This window comes from Coffea arabica, chromosome 7e, assembly GCF_036785885.1.
Source record: "Coffea arabica cultivar ET-39 chromosome 7e, Coffea Arabica ET-39 HiFi, whole genome shotgun sequence".
NCBI classification, from domain to species: domain Eukaryota; kingdom Viridiplantae; phylum Streptophyta; class Magnoliopsida; order Gentianales; family Rubiaceae; genus Coffea; species Coffea arabica.
In genome coordinates this window covers 8880866-8894363 of record NC_092323.1, presented here as the reverse complement: position 1 = coordinate 8894363, position 13498 = coordinate 8880866, and the positions used below count along the sequence as shown (strand labels likewise).

At 37.8% G+C, this 13498-nt stretch overlaps 2 protein-coding genes across 2 annotated transcripts; one reads left to right on the top strand and one right to left on the bottom strand.

Annotated features, from left to right (window-relative positions):
- The first annotated feature begins 662 nt into the window (after window positions 1-662).
- LOC140010982 (thioredoxin H-type-like) lies at window positions 663-2493 on the top strand. Its single transcript, XM_072058713.1, has 3 exons — window positions 663-928; window positions 1849-1971; window positions 2119-2493. The coding sequence occupies exons 1-3, from the start codon at window positions 842-844 to the stop codon at window positions 2272-2274; spliced, it is 366 nt and encodes a 121-aa protein (XP_071914814.1). The 5' UTR covers window positions 663-841; the 3' UTR covers window positions 2275-2493.
- A 556-nt stretch (window positions 2494-3049) lies between these two features.
- On the bottom strand, window positions 3050-9660 carry LOC140010981 (beta-galactosidase 3-like). The gene is made up of 19 exons (XM_072058712.1): window positions 9218-9660; window positions 9042-9137; window positions 8844-8956; window positions 8647-8713; window positions 8332-8424; window positions 8037-8180; window positions 7594-7682; window positions 7408-7513; window positions 7206-7293; window positions 6677-6795; window positions 6421-6585; window positions 6092-6270; window positions 5514-5623; window positions 5314-5423; window positions 4295-4405; window positions 4102-4215; window positions 3812-4014; window positions 3367-3703; window positions 3050-3263 (listed from the first exon to the last, which is right to left on the bottom strand). Exons 1-19 carry the CDS (start codon window positions 9389-9391, stop codon window positions 3123-3125), a joined length of 2559 nt encoding a protein of 852 aa, XP_071914813.1. The 5' UTR covers window positions 9392-9660; the 3' UTR covers window positions 3050-3122.
- Window positions 9661-13498: the final 3838 nt, after the last annotated feature.

Genomic DNA, 13498 nt, shown 5'->3' with positions numbered 1-13498 from the left:
GTGTATGTATATATTAATAATTATTACATTTTCTTACATTTATATAATTTTTCTAACAAATTTGATTTTTTTAAAAAAATTAAATACTTGAAGTATATTTTAATGATGTCCAATAAGTTCGATCTACACTTAATAACTAGAAAAAACTTTATATAATAACAACAACCAAATTTCTTGGCAACATCAAATTAAGAAAGATTTATGGTGAATCTAATTGTACTAATTTACCATTTAAAATGTACACTCGTACATTTATTAATTTCTTGATTTAAACTCGCCTTTAAAAAAAAAAAACTTTCTTGATTTAACTTCACATTTAAAAGAAAAAAAAATCAACATCCAAGGTTTCACTTAACCAAAATCAATCCTTCAACATGGCAAATCCTGTGTAAGTAAGGCCTTATTTGGGAAGTGTTTTTTCCTTAAAAAGTTGTACGTATTTTCGTCCGTGCTTTGATTAATTATAAGAGCGCCTGCTGGATCAAACCCCTAATATATGTTAGAGAAGGAATAAAAGTAAGTGTACATGGTGTCAATAAAAAAAAAATTAATTAATTAAGAGGGTCTTGCCATGGAAAGATCCTCCTCGTCATACAATGACACATCATCCTTAAATATAGCTGGCGCCAGATCAGAATCATCGAAATCTACCGTTTTGGAAATTTCTGGTAAATACGTAATTTGCCCACAATGGCACAATCTCCGTCCACTCCTAACTCCCTATTTAACCGCGTAGCTTTTCTTGTTCGATAAGCATAAACAGAGTTACAAGAGCGAGCGAGAGAGGAGTTTATTATTTTGCAGAAAAACACAAACCAAATTATCTTGTAGAAAGAGAACTATGGCGGAAGAAGGACAAGTGATTAGCTGCCACACTGTTGAAGCCTGGACCGAGCAGCTCCAGAAGGGGAACGACTCCAAAAAGCTGGTATTTTTTTATGTTTTCTTTTTCTTTTTTTTTCCTGGAGTCAAGTTGAAATTTTCTTTTGTTTTTGGCAGATTTTTGTTCTCGGCTAAGAAATGATCAATGATTCTACATGGCTTGATTTCGATTTTATGCTCTGTAATTTTTTGTGATTTATTTTTTTTCTGAGTTTTGTCTTTTGTCTCTAATTTGGTTTAGAATTACTGGTCCTCTTTTGCAATTTTGATTACTTTGTGGTTTCACTTGAATAGCGGATCAGATTTTGCATGCAGGGTTTAGATTGACTCCGATATATCTAACATTTAATCTGAAAAGGTACTAAGGTATGTTTTAATAAATTTTGTTCCCTTCGTCTCGGTAATTGTCGATGGCTGGTTGTTGTTGTTGTTATGCCCTTTTTTTTTTCTTGGTACAAATTGTTATTATGCTGTGATATAGCTTATGTATAACAGCGATCATATTTCAGGGCTGGTTCAGTCTGTGTCTCGTGCTTTTAAGCCATAATTGATGATTAATTATATTCATAGTTTATGAGGCCTGAACGATTGGACTGGAATTTCATGCTGATTTTGATTTGGTAATGCTAAGATCCCTTTTTGTTTTTTTTGTTTTTTCAATTGTTCAACCAAAAAGAGCCGAGGGCTCATGAAATTTGACTAGTTTCTTATTTAGAGGTTGTTTAATCATGCAAAATTGTTGTTTCGAGGTCAGTACACGGATGAAGGGAAACCACAGAGTCTATTTGTTGTCTACCTCATAAAATAACTCGGGAGTAAATATTGAATTTTCATTTGAGAATTGAAAAAAAAACATGGAACTTTGTGTAATGGGACAACATCGCATGCCAATCTGCATATTGGAAAAGTTTCTTCAGTCCCTGCAATTCCAGTTTCCTTGACATATAGTGAGTGCTCTGAATGCAGATAGTCGTTGATTTTACCGCATCATGGTGTGGACCTTGTCGCTTCATTGCTCCATTCTTGGCTGAATTGGCAAGGAAGCTGCCCACTGTCACCTTCATAAAGGTGGATGTGGATGAGTTGAAGGTATAAGAAAAACATTTCACCATTATGTTTTGAACCTTATTCTTGCACAATTCATAGATGTGTTATTAGGTCTGTAGTTCCTACAAAAGTACTTTTGGTTCAAGTCTCTGGATTAATGAGTATCAATTCTATATTTTCCTGTCGTAGTCTGTTGCTCAAGATTGGGCTGTGGAGGCAATGCCGACTTTCATGTTTCTGAAGGAAGGGAAAATTGTGGATAAGGTTGTTGGAGCAAATAAAGATCTGCTGCAGCAGGGTATTGCTAAGCACTTGAGTGCTGCTACTGCTACTGCTACTGCCTAACGTGCTGTTCCTTCTCTTAGAGAGGCATTAGCCTTGGATGTGCTGCTAGATATGCGTCATCCTCTAAATTAGACAATGGGCTTTGGGTTTATATTTTGCAAGTTATATATTATCTCAAAAAAATGGTTTTATATATATCTTATAAACAAGAAGCCTTGTTGTTACTCTTATTTTGGCCTGTTATGCTATCAGAATTAAGTTTCCTTTTATTTTTCCGAACTTGGTTTGTTGTGCAGATATGTCAGATATGCCATGATCCATAATTCATCCAGAATTGCTTTACTTCTAATCTAATATTGAGAGAGGCTTATTATAAAACCCGAGATTGTAAAGACACAATAGCAATATCCGACGGTCTTGAAGAGTTGGAACAGGGGAACAATTGGAAAGAGAACATTAAAGTCCATACTAGGATCCCTTCCTAACATGAACCTGTGTTGGGGTTAAACATTCCCCACCGTCACGAACAAGCTTAACAATTGCACTCGGGAAATGGCACGACACAGATAAAAAAGAAACCAGCTTCCTGGTTCCATTTCCGGCTAAAAGGGAAAGAGATCAGGGCTGAAATCCGTGGGAAACTCTCTTCGGAGTTCCTGGAAACTATGAACTTGCCTACCTAGAATTGACTACCTTAAGGGATGCTCCACAACCAACTACCAACTTTTCACAATTGATGCATGGGAAATCTCACCCTCAATGCAGAAAAATAAATCAATCTAACTATTAACACACTGTGTATGACTACTTATTCTCCTACTACTTTCTCACTCTCTTTTCCTCTTGCTGTGTAGCATGCATGTTAAGTTATAGGTGCATATTTGATCCTATTTTTGCTATGCACCTCATTAATTGTGATAAGTAAGTGTAGAACCCATGGGAGAACAGATTGCTTCGACTGACAACCGCTTCAACACCTTGGGGCATGGATCCTGCCCAAAGTTGCTATTCGAAATGGTCACAGAGCATCTTTGTCGCCCTAGGCACCTCTGCAAATATCAAGCAAGAAATAGGAGCCATGCAATTAATCAATGGGTACAAGCTTTTGTAGTGAAAAAATGAAAAAAAAATAAAAATAAAAATCAGAAGTACCCTCTCCATTGTGGTATATGATGTAGGAGCATGGCAAGTTCCCTGCTGGAAGCTTCCACAAGTTCCCATAGCAGTCCCAAAGCTCGCAAACTTGATTGAGGAAATAGATTGGCCAGGCGCACAATGTAGGTGAACTTTGGGTTTGTGAAATTCTTCTGATCTTCCATAACTCTCAATGTGCCAATTCTTAATGGTGGGGTGATATTCTGTGATATCTGCACAAACAGAGCTCACCGTTCGCTTCACAAGAGAAATTCTTGTGGGATCTCCGCCAAGCTCTTCAAAAAGCACCACTAGATTCTGCGTTGGTTTCAGCCAAGACCTAGGCACATGATACCTGGAAAACACCTCTTCACTGGTTAACAAAGTAGTGGTAGATTTACCTTTCAAATATCATGAAAGCTATGCATCCACTTCTTGCATGTGATACTGGAGATATAATTACCATCGCTGAGTTGGTTGACCGCAGCCAAGTTGACACTTTGGAGGACGGAAAGTGCCAGTGTAACTGCATTCGTTACAATTACCGGTGGCATATGCAGTCCAATATCTTCCAAGACTCTGGCCATTAATCCACACTTGGCCTTTGCCCATACTGCTCATGTCCAAAGCCAATGGCTCATCACCGTCAGGTGCATTAAAATAAGCCTGCAATGGTGCAAAGAAATGATTTAGTTTATATGTTCTGCTTTCATGGGTGCTTAAACTTGTTCTGTGAATCGGCATCATACGTACCTTATGCCAAGTTAATGGTTGCTGCTTTTGTGCAATTAATGAACCCTGCATCCACTCTACAGAGGAAATTCCGGTTGGAGAAACAAGATTCATAGATTCTCCTTTAAGCCCCACCTGTTAACGACAAATCCATGAGATGAAGTTTCCTCAACTAAAAGGAGCTGTTACGAAGCAGAGATGTGAAATGCACAACCTGATAGGTCCATTTCGCCCAAGACAAGTCCCATTTTCCTTGATCAAGCCCATGCAATGCCACAGGACCCAGTATCCCAGTGTTCCATGTCTCAAAATGTCCTCCCACATTCTACAAGAACAAAGAGATACTGCAATTGAGAGATGATACCATATTCCTATTGAAAGCAATATTTAGTTTGACATCATTTTTTCATTGTAGGCCACATTGCAGGGACCTATGCAGCCTTCTTCCCATAATATTGGATTCAGTGATTAAAATAAGCTCCCTTTAGGCGATCAGTAGCTCTACACATTCAATTCAATCACATTGCTCTAACCATCCACTTACTGGTTTGTGCTAAGTGACATAACAAGAAGCAGCATTTTAGTCGTAGGTTACTGGAATCCTGAAGTCCATATTATCTTAGGCATGTGCCCTTACTTGGAGGCAATAGGTGGTTTAATTGATCACAATAAAGTAGCATCACCCATGCATGTCTAAGAATCAGCGGATCTTGTTTAAGGTAAAATATATCTTCCATTTAAGTTGATGTAAGGACTTTAAAGACACCTCTATGTACTAAAAAGGAATTGGTCAACAAGCTATGCAATATAGAAGCCAAGACATACCAGGCCCACGTCAAGTAAAATTTCACAATTCAATAAGAGCTCAACTCATTACATTTTCTTTCTGGTTGTGGAATAGTATACAGATAATTTCTAACTCTCCAGATATATGCAAAATGCAACTTTAAAAGGCAAAGTCTGAAGCTTGTAATCCCACCCCAGAACTTATAGATGAATGATTCGTCCTTATACTTTTATCGGATTCATAGTCCATTACTTCATAAACTTCAGCCTTCAGCGATTGATACAAAGACATGGGCAGGAAATTTACAGCTTAAATCAGATACTTATCAAGCAACTATTTACCACAGGAAACAGTCTTTAAGCAAATGCTTCTGTTTCTGCTTCCTGGGGCATGAAACACCTGAAATCCAAGCAGTCAAAATGATAAAGGTGGCAAAAATAACTTACTGGCAGTCCAACAGCCACACTAAGCAGTGCAATTTTATTTGTTCCAGCATGAAGATTGACTTTTTCTTTAAATGTGAATCGCCTATTCTCCCTAGTCCCAAAAGCAGAACCTGCATAAATGAGCAATCATAGTCAGCTTCAACGAGGGCAACAACTTAGCATCAGCACATTCTGGAAACCAATTGACTGATGCTACGTACCTGAAAGTTGCCCATTGATGAAGACATGCAAAGTATGACCTGTTGATTCCACAATGAGAGTTGGGAGCTCTCCCCCACGCAGGAAGGACTCAGATGAACCAATGTTGACACTGCAGAAAAATAGAATAAGCATCATCATGATCAAAGAACAGAATCTTGATACCTGGAGATACAATTCTTGCCAAGACAAGCAATTTTGTGGAATAATATATTCCTTTCTTAACTGATAAATAACCAAAAGAATCTTGAGCAAGGACATTAAGCTGATAGGTTTTGGACACGGCTAATTGGGAATTTTAAAGTCAATGCTTAACTACTGCAGATATTAAGTTTCTAGTATTTTATTACCTTACTGCTCACGTGATGATTCATGGTACAATAATATAGGAAGAGAATCATAGACAGTCAGACAGACGTGCTTAATTGCTTACCCAAAGAAATTATTTGTGAAAAAGCAATTTGAAGAGGGACCAGCAAAAACTGATATTGCATAAACTTGTGATAGAAAAGTAAGAGCAGCATATCAATAATATCTTGAATACCTGTAAAGCTAGTTCAGGTGTCAAGAATTAACTTACCTAGTAATGTACCAAAGATAATCAGTAGTGTCTCTAGTAACATTTATCTGCTCCAGAAGTCCAGGAGCAGTAAACGTTAAGCTGTCATCCGATGATGTCAAGTCCTCGTTAAATGTTTCCCATGAGAACATCTCACTATTGCTAGGTTGCATTTCCATGTGGGATGTTTGCACTCCAACCTGTGAATAGCGAAGCAGAAATGAGTTAATATCTCCATGCAGGCTATGTTTTATGAAGAATAAAAGGACACCAAACTTATGCATGATCTAAGATCAGTAAGCATATTTTACAGCATATGATGAAAGATCAAAATTGGTTATTCTCCATACTTTGGCCGTATTGAAAACCACATTTCTGCAATCAGGGAGGATGCTGATGGACCAAGGGGGCAAAGAGTAGTGCATGTTATTGAACATCACTCTTGCCGCAGAGTTCGTGTCGTAGTTTGCAAGAAAAGCTGCACAATCTCCTGCTTCTGAAGAGAATACATGAGCCTGGAAAAACGAGTTTTCAGCAAAAATCATTCCAAAATGCAGAACTGCCTGAAGCAAATGACATGAGTGGAGAGTAGCAGAGTTTAAGTACCTGTTGAAGGTTTCCCAAAGAGGTAACAGTAGGATCTGCTGAAACTAAAGCTCGTTCAGATAGCTTGATAGCCCTATGAAGCTCTTTCAGATGACCATATTTTGGTTGCCTGATCAACCCTGTCAAGTTGAAAAGCCAATGATTCAGCTGAAAATCTCGCACTCAAACTTGTATGTTGCTACATATGAAGAACATTCATAAATAGGATATCAAAGCCACAGCTCTGTGGTCAAGTTGCTTATTGTCTACTGCATGCTAATACCTAGTGGCTCATATCATTTACATCACCCGTTTCCACTCTTAAAACAATGTTGACTATTTTTCACTCATAGATAGTGTTACCCTGGGAAACAGACTAGGGTTATTTAAGAATTAAAGCAGCAGTCAGGAGGCGCATCAAATGGAGCACCCTTAACCCCAATAACATTATTAACAATGACACTGAGAAGTTGAATTTTCTGATGCATAGGACTAGAAAATTTACGAAAACAGTAGCAAGGACATAGAAGTTAATATTTCTCATGCTCACCATATTCATCAAGTGGAGCATCATAATCATAGCTTGTCGCGATGAATGGGCCTCCAGCAGACCTTCCAAAATTAGTACCTCCATGGTACTGTACCACATTGAAACAAAAACTTTATTATTAAGAGTTTCGATGTCTTGCCACTAAAAGATACGACAAAGGAGATTTTGTCACAGCCTCTAATGAGTTAATAACGTGACCAACCATGTAATAATTGAGAAATGATCCACCCTTTTGTATGAAACGGGCTACTGCAAATGCCAAATCTTGAACAGGCCTCTGGTGAACTGGTCCTCCAAACTCTGTAAACCTTGTGTATCATTTAAAAGACAAGTCAATGGGGGCTAAATTTTTGTTCATTGGAATCAGAAGGAAAATGATGCTACATACCACCCGCTCCAAGCCTCAGTCCAAATTGTTGGTTTGTATGGTTTGTTGGGAGTGAAAGAATCACAATAGAAACCATTGCACGTGTTTATCTGTCAGCATGGAGGAGAATTATTTAAGTTCTTCAGGCTGAGCATACCAAAACAAGGGTTCAGTAATTAATATGAATTTCGTCTAAATTTCCTCTTCCAGCTGCAGATATGCTAGCATATAGAGTTAGATCTTTAAACTGCTATGTGGCATGTAACTTAACACATGATTAAGTTGTACCAGAATGTTTTACTACCCAGCTACTGTACTACAATTGAAATGCATGCGTCCTTCACTAAGTATCATAAATGATGACATTCATGCGAATAAATAAAAGCAAGCTCTAATGCTAGAAAAGCCAGTACATAAACAGTTGACTGTCACTACAATTGGCTTTGCTGAGGATAATGACTTACCACTGGATCTGGGGCATCTTCTTCCTTGCACATGACCCAGGGGACCCCTGTATTTAGTCCCACAGCCATATTTGCAGCCCAAGTCATATACTGATGAGCAGGAGCACCAAGTACTTTAACTTGGGGGCCATATTCATTCTCAATCTGCAAAAATAAGAAATTCACTAAAATTAGTATTACCAGCAAGACCATTAACTATAGATAAATAATATACCCAAACATAAAGGTCAGACATGGTAAGCGTATAAATCCCCAAAAAAAAAAATTGCAAAGCTGGAGACCTTATAAGGATTACCTGAGAGAGTATGATAGGGCCACCCTGGCTCTCAAACAGATTTTCACTCTTCATCAGTCTGACAATTTTCTCGGTAAACCGTTGCATGTACATCTGTCAAAACCATGAACTTAACTAGGTTTACATGAAAAACAGCAAACTCATACTTCGTTAATACAACTACTCCATAAATTTGTGTTTAGTAGCAACACAAGCAGATCGGTTATAAGTGATTCTGTTAAGTGTAGGTGTAAACTGGGACTCCAACTACTTATATGAAAAGGGGGAAAATGCGGAAAAGCAGGGAAATTAAACGGAAATGCTATTGAATTAGACCTTGAAAGGCTCATTATCTGTTCTGAAGCTAATGCCTGGGACATACTTCAGCCAAACTGGAAATCCTCTGCATGCAAAGTAGAATGAATGTGTTGAGATTGTAGTGCTAAAAACCCCTTTAGATGCAAAAAAATTATGTGAATGCTTGTATGTCTATGGATTTAAATAGAGATCAGAGAAAATTTTGAAAACGGTACCCGAAATTCCATTCTGCACAAACGTATGGGCCAATGCGAAGATGAGCATAAAGCCCTGCTTTCTGGATGGTCTTTATGAACCTCACCAAATCGTATCTACCTTCAAAGTTATACTGAAAATTATACATGACACTACACGTTAAAAAAGCACAGCAAAATTGAGCAAACAATAGAAGACAGACTGAGAAAACAGCCTACATTGCCAGGGGAAGGCTCGTGAACATTCCAAAAGACGTAAGTTTCAATTACATCCAAGCCTCCATCTTTAGCTTTGTTTATCAGATCCTCCCACATCTACAAACGTTACAACAGCCAAAATCAGCATCCGTTAACAAAAAAATTTCAAGAAACACAAAGTTTATAAAATTAAGTACCTCAGGAGTGCTTCTGGGATAATGTATAGAACCAGAGATAAGAATTCTTCTTTGCCCATTGATGACGATGGCTTTCCTGTCATAACTCACACTGGACTGGACAAACTCAGCACCTAGAACCACCACCATGCAAAGCACCAAAACCCACTTGGCGAATTTGTTCGTCTCCATCATTGAACCTCCAAGATCGAATCTTTCACTTGGCTTCTGTACTTAAATCAGCGCATATATTTTTCAGGGTGGAGGGAAATTTAAATGTACAGCGAAAGAATTGAGAATTCCAAGGCCAAGAAGTTCAGAGAGAGCGGATAGTGTGTGACTGTGTGTGGTCAAGGTGGTGTTGGTCTCAGTGGGAAAAAGGGTCAGCAGCTAAAGTACCCATTTTTCTAGTTTGGACAACACCACTGTCTGCACTGAACTTTCAGACTGAGTATCAGCAATTTAGAATAATGCTGTCTTATGTGAATATTTATAGATGTTTCTGTTTCACAGTTGTAACTCCACAGCTGTCTTTTTTTTTTTTTTTTTATCGAGACGATAATTGTAGTATATGCTAATCTATCCTAACTAGGGGAAAGGGTGAACCTAAGGACTTCCAGAAATAACCTAGAGAAGTTTGAACCACCACCAAATTAAACGGGTGCACTACATATTCATCTGAATTTTTTGAAGCAAATTCACACTTTAATGTGGCAATTGGTGCGAGCAAATCTTAAAAGCTTGATGGTGGCCTACAGCCTAAATGCCAGTGGTTGATTCAAGTCATCGGTGCGTGATTCTGAGCTCAATAGTGCCAAAGAAAAAAAAAATAGAAATCAAAAGTTGGAAAAGGAGGCTGACAAACAGGAAAAAAAGGACAGGACATTAGTATTTTAACATGGTAATGACGAAATCTAAGAAGCTTTTGGCAGTGTGTTTCCAAGCAAGTAAAGAGTAGATTATATGGCATGTTTGGAGGAGGAGAGTGTTGTTTACGCGTTAATTAAGATTCCAGGTTTGTAGGGGTGGTCGTTAATCACTAGGACAATCTAGTGTACCAAGGTGGGTTTATTCTTTTCTCCAAGGCGAAATTTATGTAATGTTGGTTTAGGGTAGAAGATCATAAGTCACATGGGACTCTCACTGTAGTACTTTTCAGACGCTACTACCATCATGTCCCCGTAAGCAAATCTACTGGTAATATGGTACTACTTTTCTGCTTTTACATTTCTTAGCTGTTACTGAAATTGGTCAACGCTGCACTCGTGGTTACTTGAGAATCACCACCGCCTTTGTTGCATTTCTGTTTTTAACCTCGTTACACTTTTTAAAGCGCTTTGCTTGGATTGCTATTTTCCGTAGAAAAATTTCGTCATTTTCCGTGAACACATTTCCCCATTATCTTTTTTTCTCACATACATCAAATCGCTACAGTAATTTTTCCATGAAAAATGACGGAAAATGCAATCCAAACGGGACTTGCAGCGACTGTTTCTTTCAAAATTTTCAATTTGATTCAATTCACAGGCTTTTCCATTCTGATTCAAGGTTAAATGCATCAAAAACACAAAAATCTAACTCAAAAAATAAAGTGCCAATAGGTTTACAATGTCCTTATTTAAAGTGGCCATACAATTAGTTTTATTACCTGTCATTTCTTTCCTTAAATAAATTACTGAGTCGTTTCTTTTAACATGAAATGATGTGATATTTTAAATTAGTCTGGTCTTTAATTGAATGATTGCGCGGTGGTGATTCTCGATTCTTAAATTCTTTCCTCATCTGCTTTTTCTTATCAGGTTGGGAGTGTGCTCTGAACCATAAACATGTTTTAGGTTAGTTTTGGATCTAAAGGACCGAAAGAATCTGGAATTTTAAGATATTAGGGACTAAAATGATACCGACGACAGAATTGAGGGACTTAAAGAAGCAGATAACTTAGGAGAAGATACCAAAAGGCCAAAGGGTAAACGCAATGATTAGTGATGACCCAATGGTTAATGCCACGTGGCATGACAGTAGAGGGTTACACCTAACGTTAATCTCACATCCTCTTTGTCAAATCCCGGTTGGGCAGCACAAAACTTTGCTTTAGGCGGTAGGCATCCGCCGACACAGAGTGAAATTGGCAAATTGCAAGATTACAAACGTGTAGATTTTGACATAATTAAAGTTTAATCTCCTTCCTAAACTCTGAAAAAAAAAACTGGAGATGGGAAGGTAGGTGGAGATTGGAGGAAGCCTCGTACAGTACAGGTCGTTTAAGAGTTTCTGTCCGGAAGGGGGTGGCAGTCGCAAATCGCAATTAGGATTAATGGAAGTGCTTTTGGGGCTAAAAGCACTGGTGGGGCCTACAGCTTCCCGTTTCCATGTGACGTGCCTCAACCTCAAATCATATTTTATTCACCCCTTTCACGCTCTCCTCTCTGGTATCTATCTCTTCTCTGTAGCCATTGTCCTTTTCTTTTCCCATGGATGCTTGGGAGTATTTCATAGTAACACCTTTCTTTATCCTTCCCAACGACATTTGCAGCTACCAGCTAATCAGTACTTAGTAGCAGCAGTAAATAGACTAGTAAGTGGTGCCATAGATTGGCTGTCACGAATGGGAGGCCAATTTTGCCCATCCCGTATGCCCATTATTGGCGGTTTTTCGTCAATTTCTTCTTTGGCTACTGCATTTTTGGCAGGGATGTAATTGAGCCAAGTCAAGCTCGAGTATTGCTATACTCGAGTTCGACTCGACTCATATATACCTAAACTCGAGTTCGACTCGAGCTCGACCGAGTACAAAAAATCGATACTCGAAACTTGACTCGAGAAACTCGCTTTAACCTCGAGACTCGACTCGATAAGACTCGACCTTTAGTCAAGCCTTATCAAGTCGAGCCTAATCAAGTTTTTTGACACACTTTCGTTTTTTCTTCCCTTTTTTAGACATTTTTTCTTTTTAGATCTTTTTACAATTATGTTATTACTTTTTTGCCATTATGAAATTTTATTATAAAGAAGAGCTTATTGTAAATTCCGTAAAACTTATACCCATAATGATCATTTTATAATTATAATACATATATATTATTTAAATTATAAATATATTATTTAAATACCTCCGGCTTGACGAGTAACTCGATAAGTCTCGAGTCTCAAAATATTGGCTCGAAACTCGACTCGAATGACAATCGAGTAGCTCGAGACTCGGCTCGAACTCGGTCAATCCGAGTTCAAGCCAAGCCGTTGACCGAGCTACTCGCGAGCTACTCGATTATGACTCGACTCGCGTACATCCCTAATTTTTGGTGATCACGGGCTAGTCACTTCTGTCCCTTAGGGATGGGCGTTGATCCAAAAATTCGTGGGATCCGATCAGATCGGATTTGCTCCAAAAGATAGTGTACTCGATCTGCATTGTTTGACCAGATTAGAAGAGTATTGGGCACCCTCATATATGCAGAAAACGTCATGTTTAGAAGATTGATTAAAAACTCGTGAGTACCTAACATGTCTCACAAATATAGCCTGATAAAAAAAATTTTTAAAAATAGTTATTTAATAGTAATTCATAATCATAATAGATAGTTGTTAATAAAAATTAACATTCACTAAATAAGTTGAAAATAGAGAAAGAAAAAATACATAATTGGTAAAAAGTCATATTGATAGTGGATAATTATCAAGAGTAGTTTAGTAAGTATATAAAGTTATAGATTTTTATTTATACCAAAATACCTCATCTCCCTTTACATATTGTATAGATTTTTTTTCATTTTAGAATAGGGTGCGATTATTTTACTTTTATTATAGAGTTTTTCTAACGTATACCACACTCGTTAAGAGACTTAGCGCAATAATACCAAATTCTTCCTATAAATTTAGGTATGTTATAGATGAATACAGATATGTGACGGATGGTAAATGACAACGAAGATAAGTGACTATTTGCTTCCAATGCCAAAGCACTAATGACTAAACCAGCCACTTTCTCTTCTCCTTAGTGCATTTTATTCACATCAATTAAAAGTAACATAACAACAATAGTACTTAACGTGCAAAGTTTCATGTTGCGTTTTCTGTGATTTCCTCGTGATGCTTGTGCAACGACTAAGTTATAGTAGTACCAAATATTGCAATTTGCAAATATACTTCTGGAAATTAAAGGAATGTACGAGTAATTCATCATTTTATAGTAGCATTTCGAGCAAAATATGCCCAAAAAATGCATGCGTAGCAAAATTGAGCTGGGTACCTAGTAGAGACTAGATAGTAGTCCACGGTCAAAAGAACATCAGTGAATTAGTAATT